At 38.1% G+C, this 25,637-nt stretch overlaps 1 protein-coding gene across 1 annotated transcript in view; it reads left to right on the top strand.

Annotated features, from left to right (window-relative positions):
* Positions 1-25,637, top strand: part of tor2a (torsin family 2, member A) — a 39,857-nt gene that overhangs the window by 347 nt on the left and 13,873 nt on the right. Inside the window, exons 2-4 of the mRNA XM_035379988.1 lie at positions 3,078-3,343; positions 14,932-15,107; positions 22,251-22,378. Of these exons, the coding sequence (XP_035235879.1) occupies positions 3,078-3,343; positions 14,932-15,107; positions 22,251-22,378 (570 nt within the window). The remainder of the gene's footprint in view (positions 1-3,077; positions 3,344-14,931; positions 15,108-22,250; positions 22,379-25,637) is intronic.

Raw genomic sequence — 25,637 nt, 5'->3', positions numbered from 1 at the left:
TGAAACATTTGACGTGCAGTTACATCGACAACGGGCGATTACAAAGGTTTTTATAGTACCCGGGAAATGAGCGACAGTGAACGACAGTAAGACGGCAGATTCTCCGAAATCGTTCAAAATAAAAGTCGGCCTGCGCGAAAGCCAGAAACGCGCATTTCAAAGTTTATTTTCAGAACTAGCGACGTTTTGACATGTAAAAATACTCCTTCGTTATAACCATAATGGCAATTACGTTTCTGGAGTAACGTTTACATGTAAAGGATGCATGTTTATATATATGTATATATATATATATATATATATATATATATATATATGTGTATATAAATATATATTTCTAGCATGTTGTTTCTTAGAAATGCAGTGAGTCTAAATATGGAATGCCAGGATCTCTCTTTTTTCGGAGAATATAAAACTGATTCCAGCATATTTGTCATAATTAATAGGTCATGTTAATATATACTGGTCTCTTGCCTCCCCTACATGAAGCATCAAATTGGTATGGACCCATTCGTATTTTGTGTGAGCACAAGGGAATGCATAACTTAGTCTGCCTCCTCTAGTCATAGTGTCCCTATGGTACTGAGGTATTTTGAATTAGTACACAATAAACTGTCCAGTGGTAATTCAACTATAAATAGATAACATTTGGTCCCACATTCCTGAGTGAGACCAAAAGTCATCTGTTAAGACTGGAATTAACACTGGACATTTACTGCGTACAACCCTTCACTACATTGATATGATGTCAAGGATTTAAAAAAACATAGAAAATGATGTGGTTCAACTAAACAGTGTATTCCTATCTACTGCTAGTATAGGTCAATGGATTATATATATCAGGCTGTGCTGCCTCCCCTGGACATATTGTCTCAATGATAGGGGGGTGTTTTGAAGAGCGCGGTCACTTCACTTCTATGATATGGTGTCACTTATATCAAATAGGCGTCATAGAAAATGTGGCTGGGGTTTCAACATGCAGTACATGGGCAAATTTCCTTCAATTAAATTCCAATTGCTTGGTGAAAGCATAACTAATATCATGCTCTGTTGCCTCCCCTGGACATATTGTCTCAATGATGTGGGGGTGTTTTGAAAACCTTGGACGCGCCACTTCTATGACATGGTGTCACTTATATCAAATAGAGAATGTGGCTGGAGTTTAACCATGCAATTTCTCGGCAAATAGTGTATTCCTGTCTTCTGCTAGTACTGTTGAATGCATACAATTTTTTTTCACAAAGGCACATACAAGTCAAATAGTCTTGAATAATTTAAAATGTCTTTATGAATTCAGAATGACTCACATAGTCATTAGTCATTATATATTTTATGGCAGTAAGAAGGCAGTATTGGACACCTGGGCTTGTAACAGTATGTAAAATACAACTGGCCTTCACATTAAGTAATAATAATCAGCGAACAGAATTTTTAAAGTGACTTTTTTGTGTGACTTACAAAAGCAAAGCTTGTTGGCTTAATTCATAGGGAAGGCATGTCCTCATATCTATGCTACATGGGGTGGCAGTGTAGCATAGAGGGTAAGGAACTGGGCTTGTAACCAAAAGGTCATAGGTTCCATTCCTGGGTGGGACACTGCTGTTGTACCCTTGAGCAAGGTACCCTCTTAGCGCAAAGCCCCAAGTGCTCGGCATGCTGGCGTGCCAAGATTACTGAACTCAGACATTCAGTGCTACTGCAACCAAAGTATAAGTTAAAAACAGAAAGGCGATGTTTTAGTTTCATTAGTAGACGATACACCACAACTATGCCAAATACGAAGTTTTGCAGTGCCACCATTGTCGCTCTGGTCGTTCATTTAACATGCACCCCTTCCCTGCAGTCTCACCTGCAACTATACCCCCCACCCATGACATAATGGACAATATTGTCTATCTGGGCATTCATAAAAATATTCTTTCACCACTCAAAAATCGTATTCCATCATAGCAACAAGATAAACCCGACAATAGCGCTAAGATATGCCAATACAGCAGTGAAAAAGTTTGTGAAATATATGCGCATTTGTGATGCCTGGGTATCTTCCAAAATAGCTGTGCGTAATACCACACAAGTTGTTTATGGCGTTGTCGCCCTTTTTAGTACAGTCTGGCTTGATTGACAATTCATTTATTCAGTAGGTGAGAGTACAAGCTTTCTAACAATGTATAACATGTCTAATTTTGCTTTTGGCAAAATTTAGCGTTTTATTGGTCAGCGTAACCAAAAATGGTCTTATCATGGCCACTATGTCCAGAGGAAGCAGCAGAGCATGATGTACTGTATGTGATGTTTTCACCTATACAAACTGTGTTAATGTGTTAAATCCTCTCTAATTCTCCTTGCCATACTACTGTAATATCCAGCCACATTTTCATATTTATTTGTTTAAGTTGCATAGTTGGTGTTACAAGGTAGCACAGAATGTTGAAGTGATACATTTTGAATTACTCTTAATTCTCCCCTCACCATTCAGTTTAACTCATGTACTGATATAATGTTGTATTGGATATTGTAATAATAATTAAATGTAATGGGAGTATTTCATTTTTAATTTTATATTTTGCCTTGTCATTGAAAAAAATGTTGGAAAAAAATAGAAAAAAGGAAGACATATTTGTAATTAATGTTAGTGTGGTTATAACTGAAAATGAATAATTTTACAATGTTTATGTTTAAAATCAAAGTTTTTTAATATTGTTCAAATAGAAAATGAATAGTTCATATTTTATGATAACTGTAGTTCGACTTTTCCTTAACTAATTATGTTGAAGTAATAGTGATTTTATCGTTGGGAATTCCTGACCCTCGCAAAAGTCCTTACTGTGGCCAACTTCACACTGCAGGTTTTTATTACCTCTACACTTTTTGAATTAGATTTGATTAGTTATTTTGGATGTTGTCTGAATGCTGGAGCATGATTACATGTATCCAGAGGTACAGTGGGATTGCTATAAAACTTCCCAGTTAGTTAACGTGGGTCAACGTTTTACGTAAGGTCACGGTTATCAAACTGAACAAATTGTCAACAAGACATTTGGCTGCATGTGAATGACTATATTTCTGTCTCTGTCCAGGTTTGGAGTGGGACCTGTATAAGAACCTGTACGGACAGCACCTTGCCCAGGAAATAGTGTCTGAAGCAGTGGTTGGTTTCCTGCAGAAGGATAATCCTGACATGCCACTGGTGTTGTCTTTTCATGGGGCGTCTGGGACAGGAAAAACATTTGTCACCTCAATCTTGGGCAGACATTTGTATGGAGCAGCAATGAGCAGCCCCTACATCCATCAATTCATCCCAACCCTGCACTTTCCCCTGCTGGACCGAGTCCAGGAATATAGGGTAACAAATTCTCTCAACCAACAAAGTGACACATAACTGCACACTCTTGCTCTCATTGTACATCCAAATCCGATGAAAATCACGTTTTCACTGTACAAAAATGGCAAGTTACTTATAAGCACTGTCTATAAGTCATTCATTCAAATCTAGGCCTGCCATTAGAAGTATTGATATCAACATTGTGCCAAATTACATGCAACAGTATTGCCTGTCTTAGTGCAGGCAAATTAACCCCTTAGCGCAAAAGGCCAAATCTGGCCAATCCATGCCCATTTAGGGGGTACCCTGTTTGAAGCTTTATAACTCCAGATGTGAACATCACAAAAACTTAAAAAATGGCTTAAATGAAGAAAGACATTTGTACCATTTACAATACTAACTTAGATTCGTTTATATTCATAATTTAGGAAATAAAGTGCCACAAATGCCATTGTCTAGGCAAAAAATCAAAAATGAATTTGCTCTTTTTTAGTTTGCAATGAAATACTGAGAGATTGCATATATACAGCAGGTTAAACTATACATGTCCTGGATCAAAAACACCTTGACCACAAGTGCGTCAAATTTAAGGGTGGATACGCAGAACTACTAAAGATCTATGAAGCAAAAAGTAAGCAGCGTCTAAAATGCCTAAATTATGCATTGCAGTATATCACAACATATTCACGTATTTCACTACAAATCAACTGTTTTGATTCAAGAAACCGTTGCATCACTTTTAACAGTACAGTGCTCTAAAATATCTAGGGGTCCAGAAATATATCCAAAATCTCTCCAAAAATGAATAAAATGCTTTTTGTCCATTATAAAGCACATAAATAAGCCCCTTATGAAGGTTTAAGATGAAACATTGATATCGGATTAAAAAATAATGCAAAAACATTGTCACACAATGCAGTACAGTACTTAAATGTGTGATAATTAACTCTCGTATGTATTTCTGTACTCTTGTATGTTTTCTTGTATGGGGATGGGACGACATGAAAACAATTTTCAACCATCCACCACATTTTGGCAATGTTCCAACTCTCACATCATCACAGTTGCATGCATCACAAAAACTGTTAAACTACTAACGAACGCTTACATTACAGTGTGAAATATCCTCACTATAAAATACCACTAACCTATTTAAATTGACACTCAATTTCAAAAATAACGTATATAACCGAAATATTTTGAGCAGTAATACTTACATAGCAATGATGAAATCGTATCTGTTTTCAATAGATAGAGACATAGACAGTAAATTAATGATACATTTCTATCCGCTTCTGTCTTACTCCAGAAAACGATATCAGCTAGGTCTATCAGCAAACACATGGCTTAGCTATGCCCAGAAGTCCTCAATAATAATAGTATTTTCCAAGAAATTATGAAAAATCGTTGACAAAGTTTCGTTAGGTGCAGCATCTTTTACTGCTACCACAGAGTGAATGGGTAAGTGAATGCGATGATAACAAAACTTTCGATTACGCTGACGAATAAAATGCTATTCCAAAAGCAAAATTAGACATGTCATACATCATTAGAAAGCTTATACTCTCACCTACTGAATAAATGGTTGTCAATCAAGCCAGACTATACTAAAAAGGGCGACAACGCCATAAACAACACGTGTGGTATTACGCACAGCTATATTGTAAGGTACCCAGGCATCACAAATGCGCGTATATTTCACAAACGGAATGTCCAAGACAATATATGACCACTCAGTCTCTTCTTTCTTCTTCTTCGTCTTCCCAACGGTGCATTAGCGCCACCCACCAAAATTAAAAACGCGAAAAAAACGAATGCGAAGGGCCCTCTCTAGAGCCTTTTGTCCGTTTTGGGCTACTGTAGAAACATGGTGGTGCAACATGGCGTCTTCCATGGAAGAGGACCCGCTCTCTATGTAGATATAAAGGGCTCATTCTAAGGTAACGAAAACACAACGATTCTTATTTTCATGGGATTATACACAAATTAAAACATACTTATGAATGTTATATTCCATTTCTGCCAAGTTCGTTCCGCTAGATGCCACTAAATTCTACACACTGCACCATTAAGTCTATGGTTTTACATATTAGAACGTGACTAATCCTGATCTAGTCTTCATCAAGTCCTAACAGTAGGTAAATCTGACCTCACATGATAAATAACACAAGAGATATTGCGTTGCAATTATTTACTCAACCAAACCAACCAAAGAAGCCAGCATGCATAAGCCATGGGTGAAAGAGCACCCTTACTGCTTGTTTGGAAATAGTTTTTTAACTCTTTTCGAACTGAAAAAATTGCTTCTCTGAGGACAGATGTCTTTTGTCTTTGGCATACTGTGTTCATCATAACCTTTATTTCATTCTCGGAGGTACAATTGAGGGCCAGGCCCTCATTTTCAATGTAGCCGAGATTACAAAAACATTTAAGACACAATAAGTATAATATAAGATCACAGAATATAGCAAAAGTAAAACCAACATAGTTTGTAATAATAATAACTAGAATAAAATAAAATAAATAAAATAAAGCGCAGATAAGATCAAAAACAGATACAATCAGTGACAGGAATGTTAAAAATCAGCAATCTAAACTGCCCATAAGTTGGTAGAGAACTGATTTTAAGCAATTGTTGAAGCTCATTCCAGGAGGATGGGGCACTAAAATGGAATGCTGACTTTCCAATTTCTGACCGAGCCTGAGGGACCTTAAGCATAAGCAAGTCATTTGACCGGGTTAGGTAGGGTCCAGAGCGCCATTCCAACGTCATTGTAATATAAGATGGAAGCATTCCAACAATGGCCTTAAAGATAAACATATACCAGTGTTTATCACGCCTCTCTGCCAGAGGAGACAGACCCACCTTGACGTAGAGGACACAGTGGTGGGTACCGTAACTATTGCCAGCGATATATCTGAGGGCAGAGTGATAGAATGTGTCCAAGCGCTTAAGAGTAGAAGGAATAGAAAGTGTTAACACAAACCAGAATGTTCAAGAACAAACATTTAAATACTGGTGACAGGACATGACTAATTGTGCACTTGCGTATAACAGGTGCATAAGGGTGCATTTCTTTTTTCACAGAAGGCTTCTGCATGTTGGATTGTCTTTGGTTGATTAAATAGTGAAAAAGTTAGGCTATTATTTTATGAGGAAAAGCTTGTGGAGCTAGATCGGGCAGATAGCTCGAGAAGTAAGTGCCAAATCACAGTCAGCTCACATGATGCTGACACCTTAATGGACTATTTAAATCACGAACCTTAACTGTTCACTCCATCTGCCATGCTGTCTCTGCTGCTGCTGCTAGCCAAGCTTGGCTTTTTCTGCATAACTCTGTATTTATGCCTTTCGGAAAAGTTTTTTGCACTCCCACTGCTACCCCAGCAGTGATCACTTCCTATTATCGTTTTGGCTGCTTATGCCAACCGGGAGTGGCAGGGCCTTGACGTCAAAGTTGCATTCAGATAACTCAATAAATATAGCTTAATCTCCTATTGCCCAATTAGCCCGGAATCTAAAAATTTCATTCTCTTAAATTATTGCTTTTTTTGTTCACTGATTCTAGGTGCACTGTGGTAACACCTACAACCGTGTAAAGCTTTGACTCTTTGCACTTGCTGCAAAAAAGAAAGAACCCATCTTGATCGGTAAAACCACTTGAGATAACAAAAGAAATAACAAGGTAGTCCGTTTCCCCAAAGAAGGGCTGAAATTGACACCCCAGATCGATGATTATGGTGTTTTATAATCCAATAATCATTTGCAACAAGTCAAACAACTGCAAATTCTACAGTGATGGTATTGATATTGATACTGATCCCTAAGCATTCAAACTGCTCTTTGTACACAGGCTAGCAGAAGTCATTATTCATTCTGCATTTTTTTTTGTGGAGCTGAAAGCCCTTTCAGGTGCATTTGAAAACGAACTTCAAACGAACTTCAATGTACAATTTTTATAAGAAAGGTGCTTCTTACATTACAATCATCGACAAATTATCTCAATAGGACATTCCAGTGCTGTGAAAATTACCTAAAAGGAGGTACTACTGGAAAAAATCTATCATCTTCCCATCGTGAGTTTTGCCCTTGCTTGGAAACCCCTATATACGTTACAAGTAACCTAGGGTGTTCACACAGCAAGCAACTCGGTTGATGGGTTGCTCAAGTTTACTAGGTAGAGGGAGGCGCAGTAGCTTCCCGTTGTGTCCTCTTAGTGGTCTCATGCAACTACATATTATTGAAGAGAAATAACGGCGTCATCAAAGACGTATATTTGCCATTGTGGCAAACAAGCCTGCCACAGGCCACCGAAGTGGCTTTCCTAGGGGCCCTCCAGCACAGAGACACAGGGAGAAGATGTTCAAATAGTCCACTTTATTTACGAGGTTGGCAAGATGTTACAGCCTAGGAGCAGATGTAAAACAGTCATGACAGAGGCTCCCTTTGTGTGGGTGGGGATGGTAGATTTAACCTGTGCGCACTGATTACCTCACTACGCACAGGTGCAGCCACTCCTGTTCCCGGGTCCAATTAGCCTGGCCAATTATCCAATTCAACCAATTGGCCAGGTCTAATTAACGTGGCCCAGGGCAGGTGTGGCTGCTTAAACCAGCCATCCCCACACCACAGCCATATAGCCACATATGTCCTTTTGTTTTTATAGTTATGTCAGACACTGATAAATATTTATTGCTATCTCATTAGCTATATATCTCTCTCACTAGTTAGCCACCTAGCTAGCGACCTCTCCATCTCCCTCACTAGCTAGCTAGTAAGCAAGTTGAAACTGCTGTCCAAGCGTCATTTGCAGACGCTTAACCCTATACTCTTTTTTTGTACCATAATGATAAGTTCGTCCATTTTTCCTCACTGAGTGGAACAATAATTCATGAAATGGTATCATATCGGTTGGAGAATTAGGAAGCCCGAAGCTCTGATTGGCTGTTGACCGATGTTGACAGGCGTTGCTCACGAAAAGTTAAACTGTGGGCAACATTGGTTGCTCAGTTGCCCAGTTGCTCAGTGTTGCTCAGCTACATAGAGAGTGAATGGACTTCCGTCAACGCGGTCGATGAGTTGCTCGCTGTGTGAGAGCGCCGTTACAGTCTTGTGTTCTTCAAGCTCATTTGCATTGCTTTCGTATGTAGTTAACGACTGTCTTCTAGCTGAAATTATGGCTTAGCTAGTCTGCTGTGTACCCAGTTACTTTCACATAGCACAGGTGTGGAAGCTTAGCTTACACTTCATCAATTGCTTATTGGAGCATTGTTTATAGGCAAACACTTGCATAAAAGACACTACAAAAGTGGTGAAGGGCTCTATATTATTGTAAATCTTTTATGATTTCATGATATATTTTTGTAATTTTCCTCGCCCTGTTGTGATGAAGAGGTTACTGCTTACAAGACTGATTTACTGCAGAGTGCAGGTCAGAGCACGCAGCAAGGTAAAAACCAAGTGGTTTGATTGTTTCTAAGTGAATTTAGTTTGTGTGATAACTAACCATTATGAACTCTTTTTTTAAATAGAGGCTTTCCAAAAAGACAAGGGCAACATTGAAATACAGAGCTTAGTCAAAAAGAAAGAATGGGTAAATAAAATGGGTAAATATTTGTTTTGTGCGGTTCCAGAGGATACCACGTCTGCAGGGCCCAACTTTGTGAAATATCATAGGCATGGTTTGGAAATAAAGGATGTATATATATATTGGCTATGATAATGAATATGTGAATAGGCTAATTGAAAATAATAATTAGCCTAAAATGAGGAATAGTATACAATACAAGTCTTAATCAGAGCAAATGATAATTCTGTGAAGGCTAAACATAGAGGTTAACAGTACTACCAGTTAATGCAGGTTCATTTGTGTTATGGGTTAGTGACATGATTCTCTGTGGTTAGTTTGTTTAATCAGCCTCCTAAAATGAACTTTTAACAATGTAAAACAACAAGGTCAGGAGATTTTCTATTTCAGACCAACACAAGCATAGCAAAACAAAAACAGCAAGCAGCGGTTAAAAGAACCCAATCAGGTATTGCAAGTTTTATGCTATCCTATAGTTTGATGTCAGTGTTAAATAAAATGTGTTAACGGCAATAAAAGGGGAGACCAGTCCTTGATTCCGTTCTAAAATTAATTAATTCTAGTCCAAAGCTGCTGCAGGTGCATGATGTTTTGGGAAACTTCTTCTTTGAAGTCGGTGTCGCGGCGCCTTTCCTGTCAAGACTAATTTGGATGTACGCAGAAAGGGGACAGGCACTTAATCATGCCTTGGTTGACCAGAAAAAGTTAATGGTGAACCTGACTCATGGGTCAGTCCTGTGGGCAGGAAGGTAGAGGCCACAAACGTTCCTGTGTATAGTTATACAAAACAGGTTCAATTCCTGGGTAGGACACTGCCCTTGTACCCCTGAGCAAGGTACTTAATCTGCATTGCTTTGGTATATATCCAACTATATAAATGGATGCAATGTAAATGCTGTGTAAAAAGTTGTGTAAGTTTCTCTGGATAAGTGTACCTGCTTAATGCCTGTAATGTAATATTTGGAGTGCAATAAAAATATCCAGGTTTAATTACAGTAAGGCTGGCATTATACGGTACAATTTTTGTGCTACTTTTGTGGAAACTTTGTTGCATTTAAACCATATAGACCCGCTGCAACTCACTTGAAACGTATGTTGAAGCTGTTATGTTCTGAGAGAGAGAGAGAGAAAGAAAGAGAGAGAGAGAGAGAGCCAACCCAGAACTGACATATAGCTACATTAAAATTGTTGAAAAAATAAATGGACAGAAGAGACAGTAGAATAAAGCATGAAATGAGCCATTGGTCTCTCTTGAGCAGCCTGTCATTAACCCACACACATTTCATTTTTTTGGGGTGAATGTTAATTCAATAATCTTGTAGAAAATCTACAAGCAACACAGTTTTCCGACAGCTATAAATGAATGAAACTTGGAAGCTGATAGAAACTCACTGTACAATAATGAAACAATACAAAATGACAATGCATTTATAACAACACAATGTGAAATGTTCATATTGCATGCAACTGATTATTTTGAATCTCATCATATAACTGTCAAATTGCATGTAATTTCAGTTCTATGCAACTATTACACATGCAGCTGTTTGCACGAAAGTTTCACTGTGTAAAGCCAACATCAAGGTGCAAACCAACTTGCCCTTGGAAGGATATAAAGGTTTGAACTTGATCTGGCAGAGCAGGCAACTTGTTATTTGCAATGCTTGCTAATAGCTTTGATTTTTTCAGGTACAATGAAATGAGGGCTTCTCTGTACAGAGTTGGACATCTGCATGCATGAGCAAAACTCATGATATCACAAATAGGGATGACCCAGTCCGATCCATGGATTGGTATCGGGTCCTGATACCACTATATTTTTTGGATTGAGTATTGACTAGGTCACACCCGATCTGAATCCAATCCTGTCTGACACTACAACACTTAATATGCATATTATTCTTGCCTGTAGCAAGGCTTCGCCTCCATGCTTTCTGACTGTTTACTCTGTTTATGCCAATTGCCTAAATGTGCCGTCGCTCCCGTGAATAAGCACTGTCCATTCGCCACCTCGAATGAGGCAGTTGTTTACGAAAAAAGTTGGTATCTGCGTCAATGTCTGCTGTGTGGAACGTATACAAAGTCTAGCAGCCCTATGGCCAGTTGCAACATTTGCAATGCCGGTGTATCAAATGGCGGCTTTAGCACAGTTTTTTACAATACAACTAATTTGATAAAGCATCCGAAGAAACACCACTGAAAGGATAATGTTGACTTTTCGCTGTTCTTTTTATCTTTTATTGTAATCTTCAAGCTTGGTGATAGTGGTTATACACCGCCTCAAAGTAGGGCTGGGCACTAGGCTATAGCATACGTTAATTTTAGGTAGGTTATAGCTACCGGTATGAATTTACACAGTAGTGTTTTGTGGTACTATAGTCAATGGTATTTTATTGTTTTTCAACCAGGGAATAAAAAAAATTGCATGTTGCAACAGTAGGCTGTGATTTTTAGGCTTTAGGTTTTTCTCCTGTAATGTGCATTGGAAAATCAAATCCTGGCATACTGTCAATTATATGAAAAATATATGATATATTGGTCATAACACTCTGCTCTACTTCAGAGTCTGTAGCCTGCCGTTTGGTGCACGGTGCATTTGGAGACATTAAAGAGAAAAGGAAATGCAACCAGCCACATTCTGTACCTGCATTTTGGCCTGTTTATTCTCAAGCAGAATTATTTATTTTCTGTATAATCTGTTTAAACTTATTTTGCCCACTGATTTACTGATTTTAAACCAGGTTAGCTGTTAACAAATTTTAAAAAGGCAAATAGCAAAAAATATCTTAATTGGATCTGTATTGTCCGACACTGAATGTTACTGTAGGCCTACTCGAATTGGATCTGGACACTAAAAACCTGGTTTGGGACATCACTAGTCGCAGATATTTTGAACCTGTCATGGTCCACTATGCAAAGATACGCAAATTACAGGAGTGCAACATGATAAAAGTGAAATCTTAGTGCACAGAAAGCTGACTAGTTATAGACATTGTTGTGGCAGTTAGTGTGTTGAACATGGCAGACTGCAGTTTTAGGATGGAATCTCGAGGTAGGAACTTTGTTTCACTTGTTACCAAAGAAGCCCATTCTAAAACAAAAATGGGTGGAATTTGTTTCTAAAAATCGTGGATGTACTAGACAGGATAGATCCATGTTTGTCAGGTGTATTTTACAGATGACTGCATTCAGAACCTCATGCAGTAGTTGTTGGGTTTTGCAAAGAAATTGATTTTTAATCCAGATGCTGTGCCTACTGTATATCCTGGGTCCACAGCAATTTTCATGTTCATAGATTCTGGCATTCTCAATGAGGGTGTAGTTGCGGAGATACTACTAAGCCATTTTCTGTGGAAAACCCATTATAAACAAATTATTGTTTAATACGGAATATTTTTTAAGGTTTTAAAATGCATCTGGAGGAGTACTTTAATTGTCTTCACCTGTGAGCAGTTCATGGGCCCAGTTTGGAATCTTAAAAAAAGCACTCTTCCTTCCTTCCTCCCTTCTTTGAGGCAATCGAACAGGATTGGACAGGTGAAAGCTTGTGCTCCTTTAGACAACTGTCACCTGTCCCTGTGGTCTCTCAAACCCGGTCCTGGGGGCCCCTGTGTATGCTGTTTTTTGTTACAGCCAATCTTGCTCAATCAAGTTGGTTGAACACATATGTTTAAGTTATTTCATAATTTTTTCCTTAAACTTATTAACACAGTGCATGTTTGGCTTGTTAGGGGTCCAAGCAGCGAAGCTGGTGGAACCCTATTGTATCTGTTCGAATTATTATTATTATTATTATTATTATTATTATTATTATTATTATTATTCTTATTTTTCTCCGCTAAAAGTGTCTGAGGCTCAGCAACCATAAGTCCTAGAGCAACCAAATTTGGCAGGTGGGTTTCTATGGCCCCCCACTACTCAGGCACTAAAAATCAGATGGCCAATCAAGTCGGCCAGATGGTGGCGCTATAACAAATGGTAATGCGTAAAAGGCCATAACTCCCACACCATAAGTTAGATCAACAGAAAACGTCATCCTATGCATCTGAACGTGCTGTACAACTTTGTCATTGGGACCACCTATGTCCGCCATATTGTTTGCCTGCCATTTTCACTTTTTAGTTGGGGCGTGGAAGTTTTCTCCTCTAAAATGTCTGAGGCTCAGCAACCATAAGTTGTAGTCCAACCAAATTTGGCAGGTGGGTTCCTATGGGCCCCCACTACTCATGCACTACAAATCACCTATGTCAGCCAGATGGTGGCGCTATAACAAAGGGTCATGTTTAAAAGGTCATAACTCCCACACCGTAAGTCAGATCAACACAAAACTTCATCTACTGATGCATCTGAATGTGCTCTACAAGTTTTCTATTGGGACCACCTATGTCCGCCATATGGTTTGCCCACCATTTGGACTTTTTCATTAGGCGGGGTGCGGAAGAGCTGGAGCTCCAAATCTAAGTGCTACGACATCTAGTAAACTTCTTTACGGCAAGCGACATCCATGGCGACACAAGTAATCCGACACCGTAGGTCTAGTTTTTAGCAGTGAGGGGACGGTCTGAGCGTTGCGGAAGCAATAGAAGACAGTGCCAGCCATGTAAAAGACCAAGAGTTTGTTAGTACAAGCTTTTTGAGAGGATGTATAATTACTTTTCTTAAGCCTGCATCCATTTGAAGACAGTATCGTGCTTGGACCCCTCCCAACGCCGCTTGCGGCTTTAATTATTATTTGTTTTGTCTTTGTGTTGTTCATTATCTACTACCTGGCTGTTTCTAGTGGGCAGGTGTCCACACTTTTACCAGGTAGGAACATTCATTCACCTCAGTCTTTACCTCATTTAATGTAATCATTTGCAATTTAGCACCATAAACACAATATGAATATGGGACCTTTTCTTTCATTGCATGCATAGCTATTTTTTAATAATCCCTGAAAACACAAAAAGCTGCCAATTAAGAAAAATGAACAGCTTGTTAAAATTCTAGGATTGCAATTGTGATTGGAACAAAAAACTGTGCTCAGGGGTCCCCCAGTACTAACCTGTCCAGGCAGGCATGATCAGTTATTTTTCACAGATAGGAAGGAGTTAACTCTGCCCTCAAATGATCTGCTTTTTACCCACATCATATAGCGGTAAAATAACTCCCCAAATGACTTTAGTTTCCTACTTATGTTTGAAAAAAGTCACATTTTAGGTACTTTCTGAAAAATGCATTTAAAACTAGTCATCTTAGATCTGTCATTATCGTGATTCATTGTGCAAATATAGCCTTCAAATGTTTCATTGTGCCTAGTGACTACATTTAGATTTAATTTTAATATTTCTCTGAGAATTATATCAAGTTAATTGGTTACACTCTTTCCTTTGACTTGCATTTTGGACATGATATCCAAAAACAGTTCACAACTCCAGTCCTGAATGGATTTTGTTTCAAGCATATTTTTTGAAATGGCTATATACAGAGGCCCGTTCACTCATGTACAGTTTTCAGCTGTAGCCCACCATTTACCAGTATTGCCAGATCAAGTACAATACATGTCTTAGCTAATTAAATAGCTTTTTGAAGAGTACACTCATACACTTATGACACTTCTTGTCAAGCCAAATTAATTATCAGGTTAAGAATGGGAACGTGAAAGGTTAAATAATAAAATTATCACTCTAATGTTGTTATTTACAGACAAGTAGCAGTTTTGAGATTATTGGAGTTGGCCTGAATGATCATAGTTTTATCGGTAAATATACCATTTGTATACATATGCAGCAGCAGTCATATTTTTGGCTTTTTCACAAACAAAAATATATCATGACCTCTGAATTATTGACCTGTGCCACTGAGTATTGTGCTTGTGAGAGAATGAGTTGTTAATGTGTGATTGTCTTTACATTTAAATCTGTCATCAGTTTTATATGAGTAGGGCAACTATTTAAATCCTTGAAGGTGTTGATTTGCATTGTGATCTCCAGCTCTTTGCAAATGAAAGTGACACTTCTGTCTCTTTGTCTGTGCCTGCAGTCTGCACTAAAACGCTGGGTGGAGGGAAATCTTACAGCCTGTGCTCGCTCTATATTCATCTTTGATGAAATGGAGAGGATGCCTCCTGGTGTGATTGATGTCCTAGTTCCATTCCTGGGCCCCTCACATGTCGTGTTCCAGACCAACTATCGCAAGGCCATTTACATATTCATCAGGTATGAAGCACTGGTATACATAAAATGTTCTTCAAAACACCAATACCTGTACTCCTTCAAATATGATTAGATGTTGTATTCTGTGTGGCATAATATGTTTCTAGGGCATGGTGTTTTTAGTACTGACACAACCTGGTTCTATCTGGCACTATTTTGTGAAAAACAATTTAAGAATTACTGCTTACTGCTTTTTTGTCGTCCAGTAACAAAATGATAAATAACACAATCTGATTTTTTCCAGCTCAAACCGATATTGAAATGCAGACTATTAATGTTATAGTGTGAGCCTGGAAGAATTTTTGAACTGACTTGCATTTATTTCAATCCTCCACCACCAAGGGCTCTCTGGAGCCTCTATTGTGACACAGGTGTCATACAGTAATTCAGATACAGCAAGTATGCCTGTTGGTTAGTCTATCATCACATAATTAGGTGCATGAGACTAATTATGTTGTTTCCCTTGTATCTTAAGATGTGAAATTAGCCTCCTGCTCTATAGTGTTTAAGCTATTGTAAGACAAACAAAGAAGACAGGCTGTTCACAAGGGCAACAGTGAATTTCACACAAAGGAAAATGCTGACTCTCTAAATTCTGTAATTAAATTAAATTGTTTTTATTTTATTTAGTTTTTTTCATTATTTGATGTTGATATGTTGATGTGTTATCCAGATAATTAAAATAAAAACAAGGGAGCAAGCTAGCTTGTGAAGGAAAGTTGATGTTACCTGAGTTGCTGGTTAGCATACTCCAGGCAGAACAACAAATATTTATTGCAAAATCGCAGATAGAGCTAACTAGCTACTTAAAATCTGTACAGCAAATCAAAGCAGTTGACCTAAAGGCAGTAATTTTAAGATTAGTTCTGAGCAGTTGTGGTACACAATATGTTGTTAGTTAACATAGCTTGCTAATGTTATATCTATTCTAGCTTTATTAACCATGACTGCACATGTATTATTGTAGCTAACTTGCATCTGTGAATGTTTCACAAGCTCCCTGTGTTGCTCTACCCATAATAATGCCAACTGAAACATGAGTAAGCAAGCAATCAAGGTAATGTAAATGAAAGCAAGCAAGTAGTTTTTAGCACAGCTGATAACTATGTACTAACGAAAGTCAGTAAGGTCCACAGATTGATAGTTTGCCAGTTACTGAGTTAACCACACAGAAGAATACAGTGCTGCCTGTATTTGGACGGTGACGCAATTTTGTTGTTTTGGCTCTGTAGTCGGGCACATTGTATTTGAAGCAGTAAATATGGTGTTAAAGTAAGGACTTTCAACTTTAATTTGAGGGTATTTCTATCCATGTAGAGTGATCCATGTAGGAATTGCAGCCCTTTTTATACATAGTCCCCCATTTTCGGGGACTAAAAGGAATTTGACAATAGGCTGCTCAGTTGTTTCTTGGCCAGCTGTGTGTCATTGTACCATTAGTTCATGTATGAGAAAGCTTTCAGAAGGTCTAGAGTTGATTCTATCTGTGGCATTTGCATTTGGAGTCAATTGCTTTTGTCTCTCAACATAAATATCAAAGAAATGTCTGTGGCTTTAAAGCAGGTCGTCATGAGGCTGAAAAATCTGAATAAATTGATCAGAGATATAGCCAAATGAATGGGTGTGTCAAAATCAACTGTTTAGAATATTAAGAAGCAAGAATGCACTGGTGTGCTCAGCAATATCATAACACCCTGGGTAGGCCACATAAAACCACTGTAGTGGGTAATGGAACACTACTTTAACTTGCGAAGAAAAATCCCTTTCCAACTGTAAAATATATCAAGAACACTTTCCAGGATGTAGGCATAGATTTGTCAAAGAATAAAATAAAGTGAGGACTACACCAGCATCACCTGGTGCTAAAAAAAAAACATGTAAAAGACTAGAGTTCTGGAACAAACACTTATGGACCAATGAAATGAGTATCAATCTGTACCAAAGCACCCCCTCATTTATACAACATGGTGTTATGGCTTGGGCATGCATGGCTGCCACTGGAACTGACACACTTGTCTTTATTGATGATGTGACTGCAGATGGCAGCAGCAGGATAAAGTTTGAAGCAGTGTTTCCCATACATTGACTTCATTTGGGTGGCCCGCCCAAATAGAGTTGCCCCTACCGAAAAATATTTTTTTTGTGTTTAGTTGTTTATTTCCCCTGTCAAGTTTCCAGTTTTCCGCAATGCAAATGTATTTCTAAATAAAAAGGCATACAGTTGAGGCCAACAGTTGACATACACCTTGGCTAAAGACATTCAAACTCAATTTTTCACAACTCCACACATTTCATGTTTCCATACTTTTCCTGTGTTAAGTCAATTAGGGTATCTACTTTATTTCCATAGGAGGTCATTTCAAAATAATAGCTAAGAGACTTATAGAGAGATTTATTTCAGCTTTTATATACTATATCAGATTTTCAGTGGGTCAAAAGTTTACATACACTTTGTTAGTATTTGGTGGTATTGTCTTTTTATTGCTTAACTTGAATCAAACACTTGGGGTAGCCTTCCACAAGCTTTTCACAATACTTCGCCAGAATTTTAGCTCATTCCTCCTGACAGAACTGATGTAACTCAGTCAGGTTTGTGGGCCTCCTTGCTCGAACACGCTTTTTCAATTCAGTCCACAAATTTTCTATGGGATTCAGGTCAGGGCTTTGTGATGGCCACTACAGTACTTTCACTTTGTTGTCTGTAAGCCATTTTTTTACAACTTCAGAGGTATGCTCAGGATCATTGTCCTGCTGGAAGACCCAGTTGCGACCAAGTTTTAACTTTCTAGTTGATGTCTTGAGGTGTTGCTTCAGTATTTCTAGATAATCCTCCTTCCTCATGATGTAATCTATTTTCTGAAGTTCACAAGTGCCTTGTGTGTGTGCACGTGCGCGTCTGTGCGTTTGTGCGTGTACACAATCTAAATATAGTAATGTAAAACGTTTAGGTGACTTGCCAAATTCCCAATCCCAAATTCCAATGGGCAGAATGAAGCAGATTCATGCACTGTCTTAAACAGGAATGTTTTGTGCCACACATAGGCCTCATTTATGACTGTTGTTCATTATCTTCAAAATGTGCCTATTCTGACACTTATGAAAGCATGACATTGAATGGAAACATGAGCGAAATATGTCTTTAAATTTTTTTATATAAAAAACATTTCTTCTCCATTTGTTATTCTCAAAGTGTGTCAGAATTATGCATTTACTTGACAAAATTTCTAAAATATTCTTCTGGGTGACAATACCCCCAGACCCAGCTACACCCAAACCCCCCCCCCCCCTAGGACTGAAAACAACAAAAATTGAGTTACTCTCCAAATACTGTAGATATTCTTGTTAGATGCTGACAAGAGAACATCCAGCTGTGGTTATTAGTCCTACCTATTTGAAACTGGCTGGTGTTGAGTGGCAGATGATGAAAGAAATTGAGGAGAAACAGTTACCCGAAACATTATTTCATTTGAGCACCTAGATTACAGATAGTCAAGGCTAGATGAAGAATGACCACTGAAATTTTGACAACCTCTCCAAAATTTTAAGCAATTTTAAGGCAGGGGATATTATATGCCATATCATACATTTCAAGTAGCCAACCTGCTACAGTATATCTTCTGAAATTGCTACTTGCAAATTATATGATGTTCAGAATAGGCTACTCAAGATACCAAATAGATTTTTGATAGAATAAACATCTAGTATTTTTAAAAACAGGCTGGCTACTATACTATTCTTTGTTCCTCTTGCTGTCTGAGGAGTAGCTAATATATTATTTATCCATTATTTAATGAGCCTATTTAAAAACCCTATTTGCGGGCCGTCTGGGTAGTGTAGAGGTATAAGCACTCGCCTACCACCTTAGAGACCCAGGTTCAATGCCCTGCAGCGGTACTTCTGGCTTGGTCAGATGTTCCTATGAACACAATTGGGAGTGTTCGCGGGTGGGAAGCCGGTGAGGGTATGAGTCCTGACCGTTGCATTAGCGACTCTTACTAGTTGGTCAGGGCGCCTGTTCTGGGGGAGATAGCGTGAACCTTCGCACGCGTTACGCTCTCCTAGTGAAACTCCTCGCTGTCAGGGGAAAAGAAGCGGCTGGCGACTCCACATGTATCGGAAGCTGGCATGCGGTAGTCTACACCCTCCCCAGACTGACAGAGGATAGCGCATCAACCAGGACTGTGATACACACGGGGAATTGGTATAACGACTAAATTGGGGAGAAAATGGGAGAAAATGGCAAAAAAACCTATTTGCATCTCTTTTTTTTTTTTACATACAATACATACATACAATTACAATGACAACATCTGAATGGCAAGATGCATAAAATTGTAAGAGAATTGCAACTAAATACGTGTACTAATCAGATTAAAACCAGGTGCACTTCTCAGTGATAATATTATTATTAATATTATTAACCTCTTAGCGCAAAGCCCCTGGTGGTCGGCACGCCGGCGTGCCGAGATTACTAAACTCAGACATTCGGTGCTACTGCAACCAAAGTATGAGTTAAAAACAGAAAGTCTGTTTCGCAGCCCCACCATTGTCGCTCTGATCGTTCATTTAACACGCACCCCCTCCCTGCAGTCTCATCTACAAAACACCCCCCACCCTTGACATAATGGACAATATTGTCTATCTTGGCATTCATAAAAATATTCTTTCACCACTAAAAAATCATATTCCGTCATAGCAACAAGATAAACCCGACAATAGCCCAAAGATATGCCTATACAGCAGTGAAAACGCTGCTCACTGAATAACAAAATGAACGAGAAAAAGTTTTTTAAAATGATACCATGTCATTCTACAGTCAATATCTGGGACTAAATATTGAATAAATATACAACCTTACTGTTGGTTTTACGTGTAGAGATGTCCCTTTTGAGACTGCGTGGTCATATATTGTCTTGGACAATCCGTTCAGGAAATATATGCGCATTTGTGATGCCTGGGTATCTTCCAAAATAGCTGTGCGTAATACCACACCTGTTGTTTATGGCGTCGTCGCCCTTTTTAGTACAGTCTGGCTTGATTGACAATTCATTTATTCAGTAGGTGAGAGTATAAGCTTTCTAACGATGTATAACATGTCTAATTCTGCTTTTGTAATAGCGTTTTATAGGTCAGCGTAACCGAAAATGTTCTTATCATCGCATTCAATTACGCATTCTCTGTGGTAGCAGTAAAACAAAGACGCAGCTAACAAAACGTTGTCGACGATTTTTCGTAAATTCTTGGAAAATACTATTATTATTGAGGACTTCTGGGCATAGCTAAGCTATATGTTTGCTGATAGACCTAGCTGACATTGTTTACTGGAGCAAAACAGAAGCGAATAGAACAGTATCATTTATTTACTGTCTCTGTCTCCATCTACTGAACATAGATGAGATTTCATTCATTGCTATGTAAGTATTACTGCTCAAAATACTTTGGTTATATACGTTATTTTTGAAATTGAGAGTCTTTAAATAGGTTCGTGGTATTATATAATGTGGATATGTCGCACTGTAATGTAAGCGTTAGTTAGGACTGCAGTGTTTGTGAAGCATGCAACGGTGATGACATAAGAGTTGGAACATTGCCAAAACGTGGTGGGCGGTTGAAAATTGTTTTCATGTCGTCCCATCCCCATACATACGAGAAAACATACGAGATCACAGAGTATAGAAATACATACAAGAGTTAATTATTGCACATTTAGGTACTGTACCGCATTGTGTGACAATATTTTTGCATAATTTTTTTAATCTGATAGCGATGTTCCATCTTAAACCTTCATAAGGGGCTCATTTATATGCTTTATAATGGACAAAAAGCATTATATTCAATTTTGGAGATATTTTGGATATGTTTCTGGACCCCTAGATATTTTATACCACTGTACTGATGGAAGGCCTGTAATTCCCACTTGAAAATTATGCAACAGTGATTTTCCTGAGTCAAAACAGTTGATTTGTAGTGAAATACGTGAATATGTTGTGATTTACAGCAATGCATAATTTAGACATTGTGGGTAGATTTGGAGATGCTGGGTACACTGCTTAGTTTTTGCTTCATACATCTATAGTAGTTCTACATATCCACCCTTAGATTTTATGAACTTGTGGTCAAGAAGTTTTTGATTTAGCACATGTATAGTTTAATCTGCTGTATATATGCAATCTCTCAGTATTTCATTGCAAACTTAAAAAGTGCAAATTCATTTTAGATTTTTTGTCAAAACAGTTGCATTTGTGGCACTTTATTTCTTCCAAAACTATGAATATAAACTAATCTGCATTAGTATTGTAAATTGTACAGATGTCTTGCTTCATTTAAGCCATTTTTCAAGCCTCTGTGGTGTTCACATCTGGAGTTATAAAGCTTTAAATAGGGTACCCTCTAAAAGGGCAAGGATTGACCAGATTTGGCATACGCGCAAAGGGGTTAATTATCTTGGGTCATTATTTGATGGTAAGTTGAGCTTTACAAGCAACACATTTATAAGAAAGTGGTTTATGCATGGTTAGTAACAAATGCCGTGCAAAGGAGCTAATCTAATTGGTCGTCAGCTAGTCAATAAAAAGGTTAACAAAGGGTTGACTATTGATAATTTTTATGAAACAATGCCATTTCGACCTTAGGACTTAATGCCTCAATTTGGGGACTTGTGACTTCTTGAGAGTATTAAAATGAGACGTACACAAGACTTTCCCTTTATTACTTTGGGACTTATCTTAGAGTTGAAAGTCAACAGTTGCCTTGTGACTTGCATAATTGTGACTTGAAAGCCGGTTTTAAATTGAAATTTGAAATTTAATTTAAATTGAAAAGGCCAAAATGCCAATGTGATGTGAACAACGTCCACATTCAACATCAGAATCTGTTTTGGGCACCTACGGGGAAAAGTGAGCTACGTTTTCCAGATATTCTATCAGACATTAATTGGAATCGAGACGAGTGAGCCTTGGTTGACTGATTGAATCTATTCTTGTAATTCTTGCTGTAAGTTTTTTCGTTCTTACAGTAATTTTAACCAATGCTTTGAAGAATTGTAAATTCAGTGATTATGTTCTTCCTTTTTCAACAGTGCACACACCAGTCTGGTAATTGAATTAATTTTTATATTTACTGATAAAATTGCTTTTGTAATTACAGCACTGCTGGACAGGAGGTCATAAACAAACTGGCCCTGGAGACAAGGCAGGCAGGAAAGGAACGAGAGGATATCCAGCTTGGGGACTTGGAGACTTCCCTGGCGCAGGCTGTGTTCCACAACAAGAACAGTAAGAGCAGGAACTATCCAGGTTTAGTTTGGTACTAGTAGTTTTCAAGGGTCCATAATGTTGTTCTCAACCTTTGCTTAGCTGTATCTGGAATTCATCACTACCTAGCTCTGTAGCCACACCCACCCCTCCCCACACAGAAAAGAGCACCACACCCAGAAATGTCTCAAACACATTTTAGAATAAAAAATACAGGTAAAGGTGCACAAAATTTAAGATAAAGATAGAGATTGCAATTGTGTCATAGATTTGCTTTAGCAAAGTTATTTTCTAATATTTTAGACTTTTAGACTTTAGACTTATGTCATTGAGAATATTGTTCCAAGTAAAATTCCCTGCATGTTATCATAGTTGGTCAATAAAAATGATCCTTTAGAGATCCGATCAATCAGTGTTCAGAATATCTTAGCAGATACTGAGAGAGACATCGGTACTCCATTAGAACTCTAATCAACTGCTGCACTTCTGCACTTTTGCAGTATTTCACTACCAATTTCAGAATCCATATATGCAGGCAGTGAGATCCGACTGATCACTGATGAGTTGACCGCAGACCTGAATTGTTCGCTTTGATCTATAATTTCATAGCTGGCAAAAGTATTGACTTCACAGTATAAATGTGACATTAAGAATTTGCAATGGTGAAAATGAGGTAAATTAACCTAAGAGTGCAAAAAGCACTCTTAATCACCTATATCATAACGATGCTTTCCAGCACACTCTGCTTTTAAAAATGGCACTATACTGTATGGCTTCACTTAAGCTAAATTGTACGTACAACTTGGAAAGTCAGATGGGTAGGTTTACAGAGGATTCAAATGTTGTTTCAAACAGGTAAAAAAAAAAATGCATGATTGACATTTGACATTCCCTCATAGGACAGGTCATAGAGATATTCTCCACAAGTGAATACAGTGCAATAAATTAGCTGACAAAAATATCATATTTGTCTCACCTGTTCATTCATTGCCCGTTTTTGGGCTCCAAAAATGAGTAGAATGCTTTTTGTGCATTATAAAGTGTGTAAATGTGCCCCTTATTAATGTTAAAGATGAAACATTGATATCAGATTTAAAAATAATGCAAAAACATTATCACACAATGTGGTACCGTGCCTAAATGTGTAATCATTATCTCTCATATGTTTTTCTGTAATATATTTATATATATATAAAATATATGTAATATTTTCTTGTGGTGGGGATGGAACGACATTAAAACAATATTCACCCGTCCACCACGTTTTGGCAATGTTGCATGAAAGACAAATCCTACTGAATTACCAACGAACGCTTACGTTACAGTGTGAAATATGCTCATTATAAAATACCACTAACCTATTTAAAGACACTCAATTTCAAAAATAACGCATATAACTGAAATATTTTGAGCATAATCACTTACATGTTTTTATTGACAATTAAATCTTATCTGTGTTCAGTAGACAGAGACAGAGATGCTGTTGTTCTACCCTTCTGTCTAGAAAACAGTATCAGCTGAGTCTGTCAGCAAGCATATGCCTTAGCCATACTCAGAAGTTCTCAAGAATATTATTTTCCAAAAAATGACGAAACTCATTGGTCATTTTCAGTGTCGGGTTTTCGGGTTCAGTGTCTGCCGCAGAGTGAATGCATAATGCGGAGATAATTATTCACAACTTTCGCTGGGCTTTAAAATGCTATTCCAAAAGTAAAATTAGACTTATTATACATTGTTAGAAAGATTATATGGTCACCTACTGGATAAATTGAGTGTCAATCAAGCCAGGATATACTAAAAATGGTGATAACACCGTAAACAACGTGTGGTATTACGCACAACTATTTTGGAAGGTACTCAGGCTTTACAAATGAACATATATTTCACAAACGGATTGTTGAAGAAAATAAATGACCACTGAACTTTGAAAGGAACATCTTTACGTGTAAAACCAAAGGCAAGATTTTATATTTATTTTATATTTAGTCTAGGGCTGTCAAACGATTAAAATTATTAATTGCGATTAATCGCATGATTTGGTGTAGTTAATTGTGATTAATCTCAAGTTTTTTATTGGCTCAAACTTGAATGATTTTTTCCAAGTGAAAAGCAGTGTATTGTGTTGTAGCCATATGAATGGAAAATATAAGCAGCATTCAAATGTATTTTTTTATTACTTTTCAATCCAATAAAAAAATCCAATATAAAACCGGAGTTATTTGTAGCCACTGCCTGGGCAATAACATTTTCATAGTCTCTTATCTGGTTTGTTATAGCATAACATTTCAACAGACAAACAGGCACCTTTTGTAGCAACAGTGATGAACCTTTTCATAAATCAGTTTCTTTTTCCTTTACCAGGTACCAGCAGAAACATAAAATATTTTTCTTGGGGAAAACTCAAAACAAAACAAAAACACTTTCAATGATGTAGGCTGAATAGTTACACAAAGACAAAATAAACCTGACATTTTCCTATTCCTTTGCACCAAGCCAGTTGCTAAGACATACAAGCCTACTAACATTTTCAGATGATAAAGCAGCTTGCTTCTTCTGTACAATATGCCCAGCAAGGGAAAACAACCTCTCACATGGTATGGATGTGGCAGGTGTTGCCAAGTACTTCCGTGCAGTGCAGGCCAGCCTGCTGTGTGACCCTGCATGTTGTGACCACCACTGTAGCGGACAGACCTCCATACGGATGGTGGGCTCTGCTTTGTATCAGTCCACACACTTCTCAATCGAGTCTTCCTCCTCATCAGAATCAGACTCTGAAGCAACCAAGAGGGCTGCCTTTTTCTTTGGTGGCTCTGACGTTGTTGCTTCCACAGGTTGCTGTGCAACAAGCCTCTCTTCCTTGAGTAAGTTGGTGACTGAAGCCCACACCTCACCCCTCTCAGCTCTGGGTAGACACTTGAGGTCCTTGAATCTTGGGTCGAGTGCCGTGGCAATCTTCAGATATGTGACATTGGTGTTTCCCTTGCGCTTCTCCAGGTCCGTTGTGAATGTCAACTTGAATTTTACCATGTAGGCAGGGTCATCATCGGAGCTCTCCATCACCCGAGAGAGATGGCAAAAAGTAGGCAGCACCACAGTGCATCAAACAATCTAATCTCCTCCCAGAAGTTCAGTCAAGTACCTGTAATAGAAGAGAATTCAAAATCACTTCAGTCAATAGTGAGAAATCTATTAAATTCACTGACTCACAAATACACACACACCATTAAACACTTCCTCTACATGTTCACATTTCATTCTCTCTTATACCATCCTCTCACGC

The sequence above is a fragment of the Anguilla anguilla genome, chromosome 10 (genome assembly GCF_013347855.1).
Source record: "Anguilla anguilla isolate fAngAng1 chromosome 10, fAngAng1.pri, whole genome shotgun sequence".
Classification (NCBI taxonomy): domain Eukaryota; kingdom Metazoa; phylum Chordata; class Actinopteri; order Anguilliformes; family Anguillidae; genus Anguilla; species Anguilla anguilla.
This window is presented reverse-complemented; position numbering and strand designations above follow the sequence as displayed.